The sequence below is a fragment of the Somniosus microcephalus genome, chromosome 3, assembly GCF_052327205.1.
Source record: "Somniosus microcephalus isolate GS21.2 chromosome 3, FLI_Smic_1.0, whole genome shotgun sequence".
NCBI lineage: Eukaryota > Metazoa > Chordata > Chondrichthyes > Squaliformes > Somniosidae > Somniosus > Somniosus microcephalus.
In genome coordinates, this window is record NC_140989.1 from 134,322,950 (window position 1) to 134,341,063 (window position 18,114).

The window sequence follows — 18,114 nt, forward strand, 5'->3', positions numbered from 1 at the left end:
CACAAGGATCAAGGCTGGGACCACTGTTCACAATTTATATTAACGATTTAGGCTTTGGAATTAGAAGCACAATTTCTAAATTTGCAGATGATACCAAATTGGGGAGAATAGTCAATAATGAGGAGGACTGCAACAAATTTCAAGAAGACATTAATAAACTTGAAGAATGGGCATATAATTGGCAAATGAAATTCAACACATATAAATGTGAGGTATTACATTTTAGTAAGGATAATAGGGAGGTCACAAATTGGAAAATACGAATCTAAGTGGGGTAGAAGAGCAAAGGGAGTACAAATACACAAATTACTGAAAGTAATGGCACAAGTTAACAAGGCCATAAAATAAAAGCAAACCAAGCACTAGGATTTATTTCTAGAGGGATCGAATTAAAAAGTAGGGAAGTTTTGCTGAACTTGTATTGAACCTTGATTAGACCACACGTTGAGTACTGCGTACAATTCTGGTCGCCATATTAGAGACAGGATATAGAGGCACTGGAGAGGGTGCAAAAAAGATTTACAAGGATGATACCAGAAATGCGAGGGTATACCTATCAGGAAAGACTTGTGCTCCAGAACTAGCTGCATCTCTAGCCAAGCTGTTCCAGTATAGCTACAACACTGGCATCTATCCGACAATGTGGAAAACTGCCCAAGTATGTCCTGTCCACAAAAAGCAGGACAAATCCAATCCGGCCAATTACCTCCCCATCAGACTACTCTCGAACATCAGCAAAGTGATGGAAGGTGTCATCGACAGTGCTATCAAGCAGCAGTTACTCACCAATAACCTGCTCACTGATGCCCAGTTTGGGTTCCGCCAGGACCACTCTGCGCCCAACCTCATTACAGCCTTGGTCCAAACATGGACAAAGGAGCTGAATTCCAGAGGTGAGGTGGGAGTGAGTGCCCTTGACATCAAGGCAGCATTTGACCGAGTCTAGCATCAAGGAGCCCTAGTAAAACTGAAATCAATGGGAATCGGGGAAAACTCTCCGCTGGCTGGAGTCATACCTAGCACAAAGGAAGATGGTTGTGGTGATTGAAGGTCAATCATCACAGCCCCAGGACATCGCTGCAGGAGTTCCTCAGGGCAGTGTCCTTGGCCCAACCATCTTCAGCTGCTTCATCAATGACCTTCCCTCCAACATAAGGTCAGAAATGGGGATGTTCGCTGATGACTGCACAGTGTTCAGTGCCATTCACAACTCCTCAGATAACAAAGCAGTCCATGCCCGCATGCAATAAGACCTGGACGACATTCAGGCTTGGGCTGATAAGTGGTAGGTAACATTCGCGCCACAGAAGTGCCAGGCAATGATTATCTCCAACAAGCGAGTGTCTAACCACCGCCCCTTGACATTCAATGGCATTACCATCGCCGAATCCCCCACCATCACCATCCTGGGATCACCATTGACCAGAAACTTAACTGGACCAGCCACATAAATACTGTGGCAACAAGAGCAGGTCAGAGGCTAGGTATTCTGCGGCGAGTGTCTCGCCTCCTGACTCCCCAAAGCCTTTCTACCATCTACAAGGCACAAATAAGGAGTGTGATGGAATACTCTCCACTTGTCTGGATGAGTGCAGCTCAACAACACTCAAGAAGCTCAACACCATCCAGGACAAAGCTGCCCGCTTGATTGGCACCCCATCTACCACCTTAAGCATTCACTCCCTCCACCACCGGCGTACCGTGGCTGCAGTGTGTACCATCTACAAGATGCACTGCAGCAACTCGCCAAGGCTTCTTCGGCAGCACCTCCCAAACCCGCAACCTCTTCCACCTCGAAGGATAAGGGCAGCAGGTGCATGGGAACACCACCACCTCCAAGTTCCCCTCCAAGTCACACACCTTCCTGACTTGGAAGCATATCGCCGATCCTTCATCGTCGCTGGGTCAAAATCCTGGAACACCCTACCTAACAGCACTGTGGGAGTACCTTCACCACACGGACTGCAGCGGTTCAAGAAGGCGGCTCACCACCACCTTCTCAAGGGCAATGAGAGATGGGCAATAAATACTGGCCTTGCCAGCGACGCTCACTTCCCATAAACGAATAAAAAAAATGAGCTGGGTCTCTTTTCTCTTGAAAAGAGAAGGCCTAATAGAGATCTTTAAAATTATGAAAGGTTTTGATAGAGGAGATACAGCGAGAGTGTTTCCACTTGTGAAGAAGAGCTGATAGTTAGATGAGGAAAGACAGGAGAGGCTCGAGTGGAGCATAAACGCTGACATGAACAGGTTGGGCCGAATTCCTGTTTCTGCCCTGTATATCCTATGTTGTGTAAAGTTGGGTGTTATTACATGGCAAGCCAACCAGTGACTAAAACAAAACTTTTTTTTAAATTATTTGAAATGACAATCAACTGTGATTATATTTACTTTAGTGTTGCAATTCTATCATCCTCCGAAGTTCAGTTAATAAACAAACCAGTTGAACGCAGTTACATTTGAATTGATTGGTTGTGTTTTCGGTGTTTAGAAGCCTGCAACTGTTCAAAGTTTGAATGATTGGCGCATACAAACAAAAGATTATGGCCTGGAAATTGCAGTCAGAGGCTTGCCACCTGTGTATGCCTCCGAACCGAAAGGGAACTCCGTACTTACCTTGTGTCTCTGGAGCGTTGGACTCTTGCGGTCCTGGACCTGCGTAAAGGCCCACGTGTCCCAGGGGCGCAGGCGGTCCACAAGCGTCCCTGGGATCACGTGGGCCAGGCCAACCAATGACAAAGGAGGATTCCTATTATGCTTCTGGGGATTCCATTTACGTACGGATTCCTCAAGCATAATCAAAATCACCTAATAAATAAAATTTCACACCATTTAAATAAAAATAAATGATCATAGGTTCAAAATGAATTAAAATACCCTTTCATTAAAATTTAAAATAATTTACATTTTTGATAAATAAATTTAAACATTTTTAAAGGGACAAAATTTACCTAAACTAATTTTAAATGTAAGTGAATGTTTAAATCATTTAAAAAAATTAATTTTAACATTTATTTTAACCCTTACGCTGGCAAAAGAAGGCCGTATGCCTGCTTTTACCAGGCGTAGCTTTCGTGGGTATTTACTGGGTAGTAACTCTGCACCAGCGAAAGTGAATTTACAGCAGTTGCGGACGATCTGTCAAGGAGAAACTTGACAGATCGCAAGATCTGGGTCTTCGCACATGCACATTGCATGCGGAAACCCGGAACTTGCGGGTTCGTTCGCAGCACTTAGGACAGCGTACGCTGTGCGTACACAGTCATAAGCCACGTAAATTCCAGGCCAATGCTGTTCACACAGTTGTTATAGCAAAACATAGTAATCCAGTTACCATCTTTTAAAAACAAGCCATAATTGACTCAACAATTTGCCTGTGTGATCAAATTTATCCTTAATGTTATGTTAGATCTGCTGGATACATGGTACAGGTAGTATTTTTTAAATTCCTGCCGTGAATAGTTCTGAACAAGCATACTGCAGACACTTGAAAATAATTCTTCATGACAAAGTCAATGGATTTCTTTTGTTTAATTTCATTGTTGCATTAATTGGGGTGAAGGTTAATCCAGTAAGGTTACATGTTTTTCTTCCCAGGAACCTTTAGGTCCTTTCATGATCCCATGAGAATGGTGTAATCCAGAGCATGGATAACATAATACATTTATATATCTCAAGAACGGATTGCCTCCTTAAGTACAGGAAACTTTCTGGTATCCGGCACGGACGGGACTGACGTGTTGCCGGTTCATCAACAATTCCGGATAACCGAACGCTATAGTAAAAGATACGGAGCTCAGAGCTCCGTATAAAGCAACAAACCCTGCAACAGCTTCAAAACAATCGGCACAAGTTGCAAGCGTCTCTGTAGCTTAGCAACAGCTTCAGCTACACCCTTGCACAGCAACAAATGGAGTAAAAAAAAGTAATAAAAGTTATCTGAACCGACTCCTGAATTTTGCCGGTGGATAGAGCGTTCCGGTTATTTAGGGGCCAGTTAATCGAAAGTTTCCTGTATTACACTTAACAGAATTAATGGGAGTTCTATTCAACATTTGCATAGCCAGAATATATTGATAAAATCTAAGGTTTTGTGACTTAATTGGCAAAAGTTGTGAATAAAATGGAGAGCTTCAAGTGCACCTTTTTACAAGGATTCTGCATTATTGACCAGTTTGAAATACTGGGAACGAAAGCTGCTTGTAGCAGTATTTTGAAACCTTTTCTATTCTTCAATAATTTGAAAGTACCTGTGTAATTAACAGGAATATTTTGTTGTAAGATCAAACTGTTTCAACAATTTTACTGTCATATAATCCAAAATCTATTGCTGACATTTAAAGGATTTGAGATTAATTCCTAGTTTTGTTTTTTTTAAACTACATTGTAGCTACAGATTCATGTTGGTGTCCATTTTAGCATATTAGAATGTCTTCTGAAGAATATGTAAAACATGGAGTACATGTGATAGTACAGTACTTGTATTACAAATCCTGCATACAAAGCTACTCATTATTTCCTAATAAATCTGTTCCTTGTTAAAACAAGAGCACAGAGAAGCCAATATGCACAGAATGATTGATTGATTGCAGTCTGCTGATTTTTATACTTTCATTTAAGCAGTAATGGATGCCACTGTATAAGTGGCTGGGGAACTGAAGACCGGCAGGTTGATTTTGAACGTCGGTGCCCTCAGGTTGAAATATTTACTCGCCTGAAAACTGTCAACTTCTCTTTACACTACTTGTGGAAATGTGTTGTTCAATCATACCTTTCTGAAACAAAGGGCAAATTCTGTGTTTTTGTGTAAAAGCACCATTTGGTTTTGTTGATACTTTGTCATGACCAAGGTAACTGTAGTCACTTAGTAAGTGCACTTCACTCAGCTACATTCACTGACAGAATTTCTAGAAGTAATTCGGTAAATCTTAGGAAATGAAAGAATTCAACTTTTCTTTCCCTTCTCTTAAAGGAGCTGTCATACTTCTGGGGAGAACCAACATGTTCAGGTTTAATCATCCTAAAGAAGCTGCTAAACTCAGGGAAAAAAGGAAGGTATGTCAAGTAGTTTGGATCTTGACCAAGTTTTACATGAATTCAAAAAGTAAATGTTTAATTAGTAAAGAACAAGACCATTTTTAAACTAATCCTCTATTTTTCATTTTTTTTGTACAGTGTAGATAATCTAGAAGAATCACCACATAGCTACACTGCTTTATTATTGTCCTCTTGGCTAGAGGACATGAGTTTGAATTTAGGCCACAACTGATATTTACACTCAAGTAGTTTTACCCTCACAGGATGAGGCTTAACTGAGTCATCAGGAAGTGGATAGGAAAGATGATGATTTGAGTGAAAAATAGATGCTTTGTTTGCATCACACAAGCATGCCCTGGACAAATTAACCAAAGGGTGGTATTGCTGGAATTCATCAAGGTGACCATAGCGTATAACATCTTGACTTGGTGACTGAGGATATATTTTTTAAATCATGAACATAACGCGATTGTTTTAGTGGAAAGAAATGTAAAAGTATCAGAATCATAGCTGGAATTATATTGCTATTAAAAATACAAATGTGCAGTGTATATCAGTCAGAGCACTACTGAGTAAAGGGCAAAGGTGAAATCCCACACTGATGGCGTTCTGATGCGAGTTGTGCTGCATGTGGATGACTGGACTGTGGTCTGCTGTCACCTCAAGGGTTTCTTACTGACCCCGTCAGTGTCTGCCTCATGGCAGCCAACTAATGGTGGCATTGGTGGTGACCTGCTGACCTCCAAATGACAGAAGCATGTAAGCTGAAAGGAATCTGCAAGAGGAAAAAGCAGGTTTATGACCTCATTGCATGATAATATACCTCCAAAAATATTACAGGCTACATTCTGATGCAGTGAGGAAATTAGATACAAAACAAGTTTCAACCATAATCAATGACAGAATCCTCTATCCAAGCGTATAATTTTTAACATTCAAAAGATACATTTTATATTGTAGACTTCCTGCTGATTTTGATTTGCAATTTGCATGTTAATAAGTGAAATATCACTTTAATTTTATCTGTCTGCACTTCTTGATAAGTTTTAACTGTTGTACACTTTTGCAGAGTGGACTGCTGTCTACCTTTAGTTTGTCTATGACGGACCTTTCTAAATCCTGTGAAAATCTTTCAGCCGTCATGCTTTACAACCCAGGGTAAGTGAAAGAGGTGACCATGATCTATTAACACAAGTGCAGTTTACTGAACTTTTTTACTTTGTTACCATGAATACATTTTAAACAGCACAGTATAGTTTTTCCAGGTGATCTTGGGTTAAAACTGTTTGGTAAAAACACAAACCGGTTACCTTAGTTGTTAGGAATCACTATCCAATCTGGGAGTTGCTAAAGATTTTCAAAGTTTATTGTTCTACAACTACGTGTTTGTATGCGAGAGTAGTTTTGGGTAATGCATCTTCAGAAGGGCATATGCACAAAATGTACAGGATTCAATATGAAGGAATCATAACCATAATACTCATTAAAATTGGCTTTTTTTAAAAGAAGGGAAAAATATAGATTAGCAGTCATTTTGATGCATTTGTGAATTGTTTGAAAAAGCAACAGACTCGATGGGCCAAATGGCCTCCTGTGCTGTACTATTCTATGGTTCTATATACAGGAAACTTTGTGCTATCTGGCACCCACGGGACCGAGCTGCTGCCATTGCCTAAAAAGTGCCGTACTCCCCAGAGTTAATGTTGAGAGATACAGAGATTCTTATCTCCGTATTTGACAACAAACACTGTTGCTTAGCAACAGCTTCTAAACACTCGGGTGTGGCCCTAAAGCTCTGTAGCTGAAGCTGTTGCTATAGCTACAGACCTTGCACAGCTTGACTGTTCAAAAAAAACAAACAAAAAGAATAAAAAACGGCTGCTGATTTTTGCCGGTGGCTCCAGATTGCCGGATAGCTCACCTCCGGATAGCACAAAGTTTCCTGTACAATATATTTTAACCTGTGCAACGATACTTGATTCAATAATGGTACACCAAATACAGATATCGTACTCTGAATTACGTGGATTGATATACATGCAAGGTTGATACCAAAGTTTTTCAAATATCTAGTCTTGCCTCCACATTGGAAGAGCTTGTTGTAGTTTAGAAGTGTGTATATTCATCCTTTTTGCAACATTAGGAGCTATCTCAGTCTGTTATGAAGAGAAGCACAAAAATTAAAACATTGGAAAATGAGGGCCTATTCAAATAGGATTTCCCATTATTTGCATTAGTATTTATTGAGGGTCTTAAATATATATTAAAACCAACTTTCTGTTTTTATTCATTGCCCCTCTTTTCCTTCCCACCACACGAAAAATATTTTCCAGCAAGGGAGCAGGCAGTGTTTTAAATGATGGGATTTTTGACTCTGGTCTGTAGTTCAGCTGACTGGAAGCTCAACTTCAGTGGATGAGACAGATGTTCTGACGGAGATTTCTCAGAGATAGTGTACCTTGCAGCTTTCTTAAAAAATTAACAAAATTTGTCAGGTTTTGCTGTTGGAATTCGACCTCTTACAACCACTAAGTATGCATTGCAATCATTATACCACAACCTTAATTCCCAGATGAAAGATTTTATTAATCGCCTCTGATTCAGAAAGTTGTGGGTTCAAGTCCCACTCCAGAGACTTGAGCACAAAAATCTAGGCTGACACTCCAGTGCAGTGCTGAGGGAGTGCTGCACTGTTGGAGGTGCCATCTTTCAGATGAGACGTTAAACCGAGGCCCCGTCTGCTCTCTCACGTGGACGTAAAAGATCCCAGGACACTATTTTGAAGAAGAGCAGGGGACTTATCCCCTGTGTCCTGGCGAATATTTATCTCTCAATCAACTTCACTAAAACCAATTATCTGGTCATGATCACATTGCTGCATTACAACAGTGACTACACTTCAAAAGTACTTCAGTGGCTGTAAAGCGCTTTGGGACGTCCGGTGGTCGTAAAAGGCGCTATATTTCTTTCTTTAATGTCAAGGTGTCTGTGCATATATGTGTGTTATATCTTACTTTTTTTTGGCAAATTGTTTTAAATTTGGAGAACCTTTTGGTTTGTTTACCACTTTTTTTTCCTCATACAGTAAATGTCTCATTCTTTACACTTTGTGGGGGGGGAAAAAACTTCCTGATGAGCAATACTAGGTTGTATTGGCCCAGAAATTTTGGTCGGGGGCTTCCCGCGAGTGCAAGCCCCTGACCTGCACTTACCTACCGCGCCGGCCGTTGAGCTGTGGGCCTGCGTGGGATTCCAATCCTGGGCCTCCTCCAACGTAAGTTCGATGCGCACGCGCTGCCTCTCCTGCGCACGCGTTCGACTTCTGAACCCCTTCTTTCAGGGGAACGGAAGTGCCGGTCTCCATAGAAACATAGAAGATAGGAGCAGGAGTAGGCCATTCGGCCCTTCGAGCCTGCTCCGCCATTCAATGAGATCATGGCTGATCATCCAAATTCAGTACCCTGTCCCTGCCTTCTCCCCATATCCCTTGATCCCTTTAGCCTTAAGAAATATATCCAACTCTTTCTTGAATATATTTAATGAACTGGCCTCCACCGCCCTCTGTGGCAGAGAATTCCACAGGTTCACCACTCTCTGGGTGAAGAAATTCCTCCTCATTTCAGTCCTAAATGGCTTGCCCCTTATCCTTAGACTATGACCCCTGGTTCTGGACTCCCCGGCCATCAGAAACATCCTTCCTGCATCTAGTGTGTCCAGGCCTGACAGAATTTTATAGGTTTCGATGAGATCCCCTCTCAATCTTCTAAACTCCAGTAAGTATAAGCCCAATCGACACAATCTCTCCTCATACGTCATTCCTGCCATCCCAGGTATCAGCCTGGTGAATCTTCGCTGCACTCCCTCCATGGCAAGAACGTCCTTCCTCAGGTAAGGCGACCAAAACTGCACACAATACTCAAGGTGTGGTCTCACCAAGGCCCTGTACAACTGCAGCAAGACATCCTTGTTCCTGTACTTGAACCCTCTTGCTACGAAGGCCAACATACCATTTGCCTTCTTAACCGCCTGCTGCACCTGCATGCTTACCTTCAGCGACTGGTGCACAAGAACACCCAGGTCTCTTTGCACTTCCCCTTCTCCCAATCTATTGCCATTCAAATAATAATCTGCCTTCCTGTTTTTGCCACCAAAGTGGATAACCTCACATTTATCCACATTATAGTGCATTTGCCATGTTTCTGCCCAATCACCCAACCTGTCCAAATCGTACTGGAGTTTCACGACATCCTCCTCACAGCTTACCCTCCCACCCAGCTTTGTGTCGTCTGCAAATTTGGAGATATTACATCCAATTCCCTCGTCCAGATCATTAATATATATTGTGAACAGCTGGGGTCCTAGGACCGATCCTTGCGGTACCCCACTAGTCACTGCCTGCCACTCGGAAAATTACCCGTTTATTCCATCTCTTTGCTTTCTGTCCGCCAACCAGTTCTCCTATCCAAGTCAATACCTTGCCCCCAAACCCATGTGCCTTAATTTTGCACGCTAATCTCTTATGTGGGACCTTATTGAAAGCCTTCTGAAAGTCCAAATACACCACATCCACTGGTTCTCCCTTATCTATTTTACCAGCTACATCCTCAAAAAATTCCAGTAGATTAGTCAAGCATGATTTACCTTTTGTAAATCCATGTTGACTTTGTCCGATCCTGTCACTGCTTTCCAAGTGCTCTGCTATTACATCTTTTATAATAGACTCTAGCATTTTCCCCACTACCGATGTCAGGCTTACCGGTCTATAATTCCCCGCTTTTTCTCTACCACCTTTTTTGAATAGTGGGGTAACATTAGCTACCCTCCAATCCATGGGTACTGTTCCAGAGCCTATCGAGTTCTGGAAGATGACCAGCAATGCATCTACTATTTCTAGGGCCACTTCCTTAAGTACCCTGGGATGTAGATTATCAGGCCCTGGGGATTTATCGGCCTTCAGTCCCATCAATTTTCCTAACACCATTTCCCTACAAATACTGATTTCTTTCAGTTCCACCCTTTCATCAGACCCTATGTTCCCCGGCATCTCTGGGAGGTTATTTGTGTCCCCCTTTGTGAAGACAGAACCAAAGTATGAATTTAGTTGGTCTGCCATTTCTTTGTTTCCCATTATAAATTCCCCTGATTCTGACTGCAAGGGACCTACGCTTGACTTCACCAATCTTTTTCTCTTCACATCACATATCTATAAAAGCTTTTACAGTCAGTTTTTATGTTCCCGGCTAGCTTACTCTCATATTCTATTTTCCCTTTCTTAATTAATCCCTTTGTCCTCCTTTGTTGAATCCTAAACTGCTCCCAATCCTCAGGATTATTGCTTTTTCTGGCCAATTTATATGTCCTCTCCTTGGATCTTATGCTATCCCTAATTTCCCTTGTTAGCCACGGTTGAGTCACCTTTTTTGTTTTATTTTTATGCCAAACTGGGATGAACAAATTCTGTAGCTCATCCATTCGGTCTTTGAATGTTTGCCATTGCCTATCCACCGTCAACTCTTTGAGTGCCATTCCCCAATCAATCCTACCCAACTTGCTCCTCAGACCATCGTAGTTTCCTTTATTTAAATTGAGGACCCTAGTCTCTGAGTCAACAAGATTGCTAATTAATCCTTTCTCATTACATAATACCCAGTCTAAGATGGCCTGATCTCTGGTTGGTTCCTCGACATATTGGTCCAGGAAACCATCCCGTAAACACTTCAGGAATTCCTCCTCCACGGTATTGTTACTAATTTGGTTGGCCCAATCTCTATGTAGATTAAAGTCACCCATGATGACTGCTGTGCCCTTATTGCACGCTTCTTTAATTTCCCTTTTAATGCCATCCCCAACCTCCGCCTTACTGTTTGGAGGTCTATATACCACTCCCACTAATGTTTTTTTCCCCTTAGTATTTCTCAATTCTACCCATACAGATTCCACATCATCAGAGCTAATATCCTTCATTACAATTGTATTAATCCCTTCTTTAACCAGTAATGCTACCCCACCTCCCTTTCCTTTTTGCCTATCTTTCCTGAATATCGAATACCCCTGGATGTTGAGTTCCCAGTCTTGGCCATCCTTGAGCCACGTTTCCGTAATCCTAACCAAATCATATTCGTTTACCTCTATTTGCGCAGCCATTTCGTCCACCTTATTACAAATGCTCCTCGCATTAAGACACAAAGCCTTCAGGCTTGTTTTTGTAACGCTCTTAGACCTATTAGAATTATATTATTTACTGTGGCCACGTTTGATTTAAACCATTGATTTCTTTGACATGCGCAGTGTGTGCACGAAACCGGCACTTCCATTGGGCTTACGGGTGAGTACCCCATGCGTACTCACCCGTGGAGACCCGAATTTCTGGGCCATTGTCTTTTGCTTTGCACACATTTTAAAGCTACAATATAGAGAGAGATCTTGCAGAGTTTTTTGCCATCATTATTTACAACAACATCCTACATTTATGTAGTGCCATTAATATAGTAAAACGTCTAAAGGCGCTTTACAAGAGCGTTATCGAACAAAATTTGACACCGAGCCACATGAGATATTAGGGCAGATGACTAAAAGTTTGGTCAAAGAGGTAGATTTTAAGGAGTGACTTGAAGGCGGAGAGGTTTAAGTAGGAAATTCCAGAGCTTAGGGCCTAGGCAGCTGAAGGCATAGCCGCCAATGGCGGAGCGAAGGAAATCGGGAATGCACAAGAGGCCAGAATTGGGAGAGCACAGACCTTATGGAGGATTGTAGGCCTGGAGGAGGTTACAGAGATAGGGAGGAGTGAGGCCATGGAACGATTTGAACACAAGGATGTGAATTTTAAAATCGAGGGGTTGCTGGACCGGGAGCCGACAATGGCAGAGCGAAGGAAATCGGGAATGCACAAGAAGCCAGAATTGGGGGAGCACAGACCTTGCGGAGGGTTGTAGGGCTGGAGGAGATTACAGAGATAGGGAGGGGCGAGGCCATGGAACAATTTGAACACAAGGATGTGAATTTTAAAATCGAGGGGTTGCTGGACCGGGAGCCAATGTAGGTCAACAAGCACAGGGGTGATGGGTGAGCAGGACCTGATGTGAGTTAGGATACAAACAACAGAATTTTGGATGAGCTCAAGTTTACAGAGTAAGGTAAGTGGAAGGCCGGCCAGGAGAGCATTGCCAGGAGTCCGGAGGTTTCAGCAGCAGATGGGCTGAGGCAGAAGCAGAGACGGGCGATGTTACGGAGGTGGAAGTAGGCGATCTTGGTGATGCAGAGTATATGGGGTCGGAAGCTCAGCTTGGGGTCAAATAGGATGCCGAGGTTGTGAGCAGTCTGGTTCAACCTCAGACAGTGGCCAAGGAGGGGGATGGAATAGGTTGCTAGGGAATGGAGTTTGTGGCGAGGGATCGAAGAAGATGGCCCAGAATTTGCTGGAGAGGGACAAAAGAAAAAAAATGGCTCATATCTGGATGGTGGCCAAAATGCACATGCAAATGGGCACAGAAGAAATTGAGGTTACATCAGCATGGCAAAGATTAAGAGAGACATGACCTGGTCATAATATGAGGGCGTTCAAAGTTAAAGTCTCAGTTCAGTAACAGTGGATCAGACAAAAGCAAAATACAGCGGATGCTGGAAATCTGAAATAAAAGCAGAAAATGCTGGAAATACTCAGCAGGTCAGGCAGCATCTGTAGAGAGAGAAACAGAGTTAACGTTTCAGGTCGATGACCCTTCGTCAGAACTGGAAAAAGTTGGAGATGTAACAGGTTTTTAAGCAAGTGTAGGGGCAGGGAAAGAGGGGAGGAAAGAACAAAAGGGAAGATCTGTGCTAGGATGGAAGGCAGGAGAGATTAAGAGGCAAAAGGGATAATGGTGCAAGGCAAAAGGAGATGGTAATGGGACAAGTTAAGAAACAAAAGATGACTCTAGATGAAGTGTAAATGGCAATGGCAGGATGATCGACAGCTGCCATGTGAGAGAGAGAAAAAAAATGATAGGGGCAGAAGTTATGGTCTGAAATTGTTGAACTCGATGTTGAGTCCAGAAGGCTGTAAAGTGCCTAATCGAAAGATGAGGTGCTGTTCCTCAAGCTTACGTTGAGTTTCATTGGAACAGTGTAAAAGAGGCCGAGGACGGTGAGGTCAGAGTGGGAGTGGAGCGGAGAATTAAAGTGACAGGTGACTGGAAGCTCAGGGGTCACCCTTACAGACTTAACGGAGGTGTTCCGCAAAGCGGTCACCCAATCTGCGTTTGTTCTCCCCAATGTGGAGGAGACGGCATCGTGAGCAGCGAATACAGTATACTAAATTGCAAGAAGTACAAGTAAATCACTGTTTCACCTGGAAGGAGTGTTTGGGACCATGGACACTGGGAAGGGAGGAGATAAAAGGGCAGGTGTTGCATCTCTTGCGCTTGCACGGGAAGATGCCGGGGGAAGGGGTGTTGGTGGTGATAGAGGAGTGGACCAGGGTGTCGCAGAATGCTGAAAGAGGAGGTGAGGAGTAGATGTGTTTGGTGGTGGGATCACGCTGGAGGTGGCGTAAATGCCGAAGGATGATCCGTTGAATGTGGAGGCTGGTGGGGTGAAAGGTGAGGACAAGGGGAACCCTATCATGGTTCCGGGAGGGGGGGGAAGGGGTGAGAGCAAAAGTGCGGGAAATAGAATGGACACGGTCAGGGCTGTGTCAATCACGGTAGAGGGGAATCCTCGGTTGAGGAAAAAGGAAGACATGTTGGAAGCACTAGTATGGAAGGTGGCATCGTCAGAGCAGATGCGGCGGAGACGGAGAAACTGGGAGGATGGAATAGAGTCCTTATAGGAAGCGGGGTGGGAGGAAGTATAGGAAGCGGGGTGGGAGGAAGTGTAGTCCAGGTAGCTGTGGGAGTCAGTGGGCTTATAGGGAATGTTTGTCAGTAGCCTATCCCCAGAGATGGAGACACAGAAGCCGAGGAAGGGAAGGGAAGAGTCAGCGATGGACCATGTGAAGGTGAGGGAGGGTGGAAATTGGAAGCAAAGTGAATGAAATTTTCTGGTTCAGGGCAAGAGCAGGAAACTCTATGTTCAATGTGAGAACAAGTTCAACCAGGCGAAGGAGGGTGGTGGTGGAAGGGAACTGGTTGGGCCTCTGTTCAAGGAAGAGGCGGAGCGCCCTCAGGCCATCCTGGTGGGGGATGGAGGTGTAGAGGGATTGAACGTCCATTGTGAAAAGGAGACGGCTGGGCCAGGAAACTGGAAACGGAGGGCGTCAGAAGAGCAGTAGATCAGAGTTAGTTCTGTTTTTCTAATAACCCTCAAAATACAATATTCAAACCTCAATGTGCTGTTGTTCACAAAATGTACTTTTTAACCATTTTTTTCCATTTTAGAGGTTGGGTTAATATTCATTGCAGAGTTTTGCTTAATTATATATTTTTGTTACATTGGCAAAAAGAGACCTTATGTTCAATTGGCTTCCAGATATGCGGTGTTATTTTACAAGTGGAATTAGATAAATGTTATCTCTTCTTAATTGATCTTTTTTGCTTTCACTGCACTTCCCATGGCAGTCTTTTCACTATAAAGGGACCCATTTGCCTAAGGTAGTGAAACTCCATTTATATTTATTGATTGTGATGTCTGCATGAAATTAGTTTACTAAAAATATACCAGGCATGTTTTGCAAATTTCTTTCCCTTATGCTGTCAAATGCACTAATTTGGATGTGAAATATCGTTCACACCTGGAATTATTCAAAGCGCTGGAACATCACTTGAAGTGTACTGTCTTTAAATAGTATTTTAACAAACAACTTTCATTTCTCCTCTTGCAAGAACAAAACTTTTCAAGGTGCTTTACAAGGAGAGGGCAGACATGCTGGGGAGGAAACAAAGGAACAGGGGAGCAACGAACAAGTTCAGCCAGGCGAAGGAGAACTAAAACACGATCAAAGAGATGGGTTTTAGGGAGCGAAATAGGAAGGTGAAGTAGATTTGGAAAAAAGTATCGGAGGGCATGGGTGTAGTGGCTGAAAAATCAGCCTCCAGCGGTATAGTTGAGTAGGTAACTAGTAGTCTGGAGTTAAAAGACAGTAGGGTATGGGCTTTCACATGTAGATGGATAAAATTTCCCCAATAGGGTGGGGCAAGGCCGTGGAGGGATTTGAAAATGAGAGCAAGAATTCTGAAGCTGATCCGCTAGGGCACAGGGGGCCAGTGGAGCTCAGTGAGAATCATGATGTGATTGTTGAATTGAGCTTTGTACCAAAGAAGACTTGGGCCAGAGACTTCTGGATTCGCCTGAATTTGTGAAAGGTGGACATGAGACCACCCCCACCCCACCCCCCCCACCACCAAAGTAGAGCATTTGGAAAAAATGATTGTTGAGATAATAAAGGCAAGGATCAGGGTTTCAGCAGTGAAAGAAGTATGGTAAGGGTATAAACGAGCAGTATTTCAGAGGTGGAAAAAGGCAATCTTGGTGAGGAACTGGATGTGGGATAGGAAATGCAGCTCATGGTCGAAGAGAACACCAAGGTTGTGCACCTACAAGGCTCGGGAATGCAAGTGAGCCGAACAAGATCAATTCTATTTTGCAAACATGGAGCTGTAGGAAGTTTCAACTCTACCAGGACTTGATGTCAGATAAAACAATAGCTCCAGACTCGGTAGTGGTAATGGAGAAATAAAGTATAGTGTCATCAGCTTACATGTGGAAACTGATCCCGTGTTTGTAGATAATGTCAGTGGGTTGCATATTTTCTATTATTAGGTATAATTTTACTATGGTCAGTGGCGATGTGACAAAATGTAAAAGCAACTGCTGTATGTAGATTTTGCACCATCTGAACAAAATATTCTGTACTTATTAATCTTTTATATAGATATAAAAGTGTTAATGTATTTGAATAACTAGTTAATGTTTGTGAAATTTTGCTAGACTTGAGTTTGAGAGACAACAGCGAGAAGAACTGGAAAAGTTGGAAAATAAGAGGTAAGGACCAAGAGGCACAATACAACTTTATTATTTGGGGGGCTGGCATACTTGCTTATGGTTAGGTTAATATTCTAAACACATTTTGATTTCTCAGCCATCTGTTCTTTCAAATCCTAGCAAATGTTTACAATTTGTTCCATAGCTAATTTTGGTTTTGTAGAATTATCTGATGTTATTAAAAAGGGAAAAAAGAGGACTAAAGTTTCAAATTCTAAATTATAGGGTGCCAGAATTTCGGGTCGGAGGCTTCCCGCGGGTGCAAGCCCCCGACCTGCACTTACCTAGCGCGCTGGCCGTTGTGCTGTGGGCCCGCGTGGGATTCGGATCCTGGGCCTCCTCCAACTGCCGGCGCGCAGTGCTTGCGTATCCCAGGGGTGCAGTTAGTTCGAAGCGTCCCCTGGGATCACGTGGGCCATGGAGAGCCAATCGTAGCAGGGAATCTCTATTCATAGATTTGACAGGAAGAGATCGGCCCCAAAACATAACTCAAACTTCAGATACATTTTTTTTTAAATCACATTTTTAAAATAACTATAAATTGCATAAAATAACTATTTTAAACAATAATTTAAATTTTTGAAAAAATTAATTACAGTTTTTAACGGGGCTAAAAATAAACTTACCTTTCTTTAAAGTATTTAAAAATAATAAACCTGTGGAAAAAATGTTTTAATTTTACTTAATTCACCACTTACCTTGTTAAAAGCAGGCCTTGCGACTGCTTTTTAAAAGCGTAGCTGCTGGAGACTTACCCTCCCGGAGAAACCTGTTTTTAAAAAATAAAAAAAAAATGGAAGTCCCAGGCATACGCGCTGCCTCTCCGGCACACGCGTTCGACTTGTGAACCCCTTCCTTGAAGGGAACGGAAGTTCCGGTTTCCCGCGCATGCGCAGTGCATGCACAAAACCAGCACTTTTGTTGGCCCTACGCGTGAGTACCCAGCGCGTACTCACCTGTGGGGACGCGAATTTCTGGCCCATTATATTGCATGTTCATGCCTTCTTCACTTCAGCTCACGTTTCCGTAAAGAGTTGTCAAAATATTGAACTATTTTACCCGAGACTGTAGTTGTTGTTAAACTACTAGAGACTATAATGTGGGATGAAACTAATTTTATTTGTTCTTGGGATATGGGTGACGCTGGCATGGTCTTGTTTATTGCCTCTTCCTAATTGCGCTGAGAAAGTGGTGGTGGACCACCTTCTAGTGATTGACTTTGAAGTGGTTTTGCAAGCCAATCATATAGGCCAGAATTTTCCCATTTAAAAAAAAAACAGGTGGGTTTGGAGCATGGAGGCAGTTAAATTGTTAAAAATGTGAATCCCGCCTCCAACCCATCCACTTCTGGTTTCCCCTGGGTCGGGATGGGGGGCGAGCAGACAACCCGCTGCCAGGGGCGTTACCTCAATTTAAATATAGTAATGAGGGTGGAAGCTTCTATATTTTCCCCGTCCATTTTGAATTTAACTGCCTGTGGATGGGTTTCACAATTCGTGAAACCCAGCTTTATACCTTCCTCCTGGATCTAGGGTCCCTACATAACCAAAGTCCGATTGCATTCCCAGGCAGCCTCACCACCCCCCCCCCGCAACAATGATGATGAGGCCGGCCACGATCCTCTGCATGCCCCTGCCCCCCCACGATCCCCGCTTGCCTGCTGATCCCTGACCACCCTCCCTCGCCTGCTGATTCTCGTTCACCCCCTCCTGATTGCCGACCCCCTCCGCTGATCCTCTTCCCCCCCCCCCCCGCTCCATTGCTGACCCCCGCCGATCCTCTCTTCACCCTGCTTCCCCCCCACCCACCGATTGCCGACCGCCCCGCCCTCCCGAATGTCGGTGACCGCCGATCTCGACCCCCACTCCCGTAAACCCTCCCCCGGATCGACCCCTCGTAATTGAGGCCTACCCGCCCGCAGCCAGCCAGCCTCTCTTTGCTGGCTGGCTGCGGGCAGGAAACCGAGGCCTCGCATTAAAATTAGGCCCTGCCGGTAAAATCGGCAGGGTCTGTGGGGAACCCAGCATTCCGGGTTTCCCGCTCGCCTCGGAGCCTCCCGCCCCCAACCTGCCTCCCCGAACAAAATTCTGGCCATAGGGCTGGATTTTGCCAGCCCTGGGG

At 43.6% G+C, this 18,114-nt stretch overlaps 1 protein-coding gene across 5 annotated transcripts in view; it reads left to right on the top strand.

Moving 5' to 3' along the window:
- kif16ba (kinesin family member 16Ba) overlaps positions 1 to 18,114 on the top strand; it is a 290,426-nt gene that overhangs the window by 169,432 nt on the left and 102,880 nt on the right. For 3 of the 5 annotated variants that reach the window (XM_085981640.1, XM_085981643.1, XM_085981644.1), the window contains exons 16-18: positions 4,973 to 5,055; positions 6,107 to 6,195; positions 15,940 to 15,993. In XM_085981640.1, the coding sequence (XP_085837766.1) occupies positions 4,973 to 5,055; positions 6,107 to 6,195; positions 15,940 to 15,993 (226 nt within the window). Of the gene's footprint in view, positions 1 to 4,972; positions 5,056 to 6,106; positions 6,196 to 14,570; positions 14,604 to 15,939; positions 15,994 to 18,114 lie in introns of all 5 variants that reach the window. The other 2 variants (XM_085981641.1, XM_085981642.1) reach the window with 1 other exon arrangement.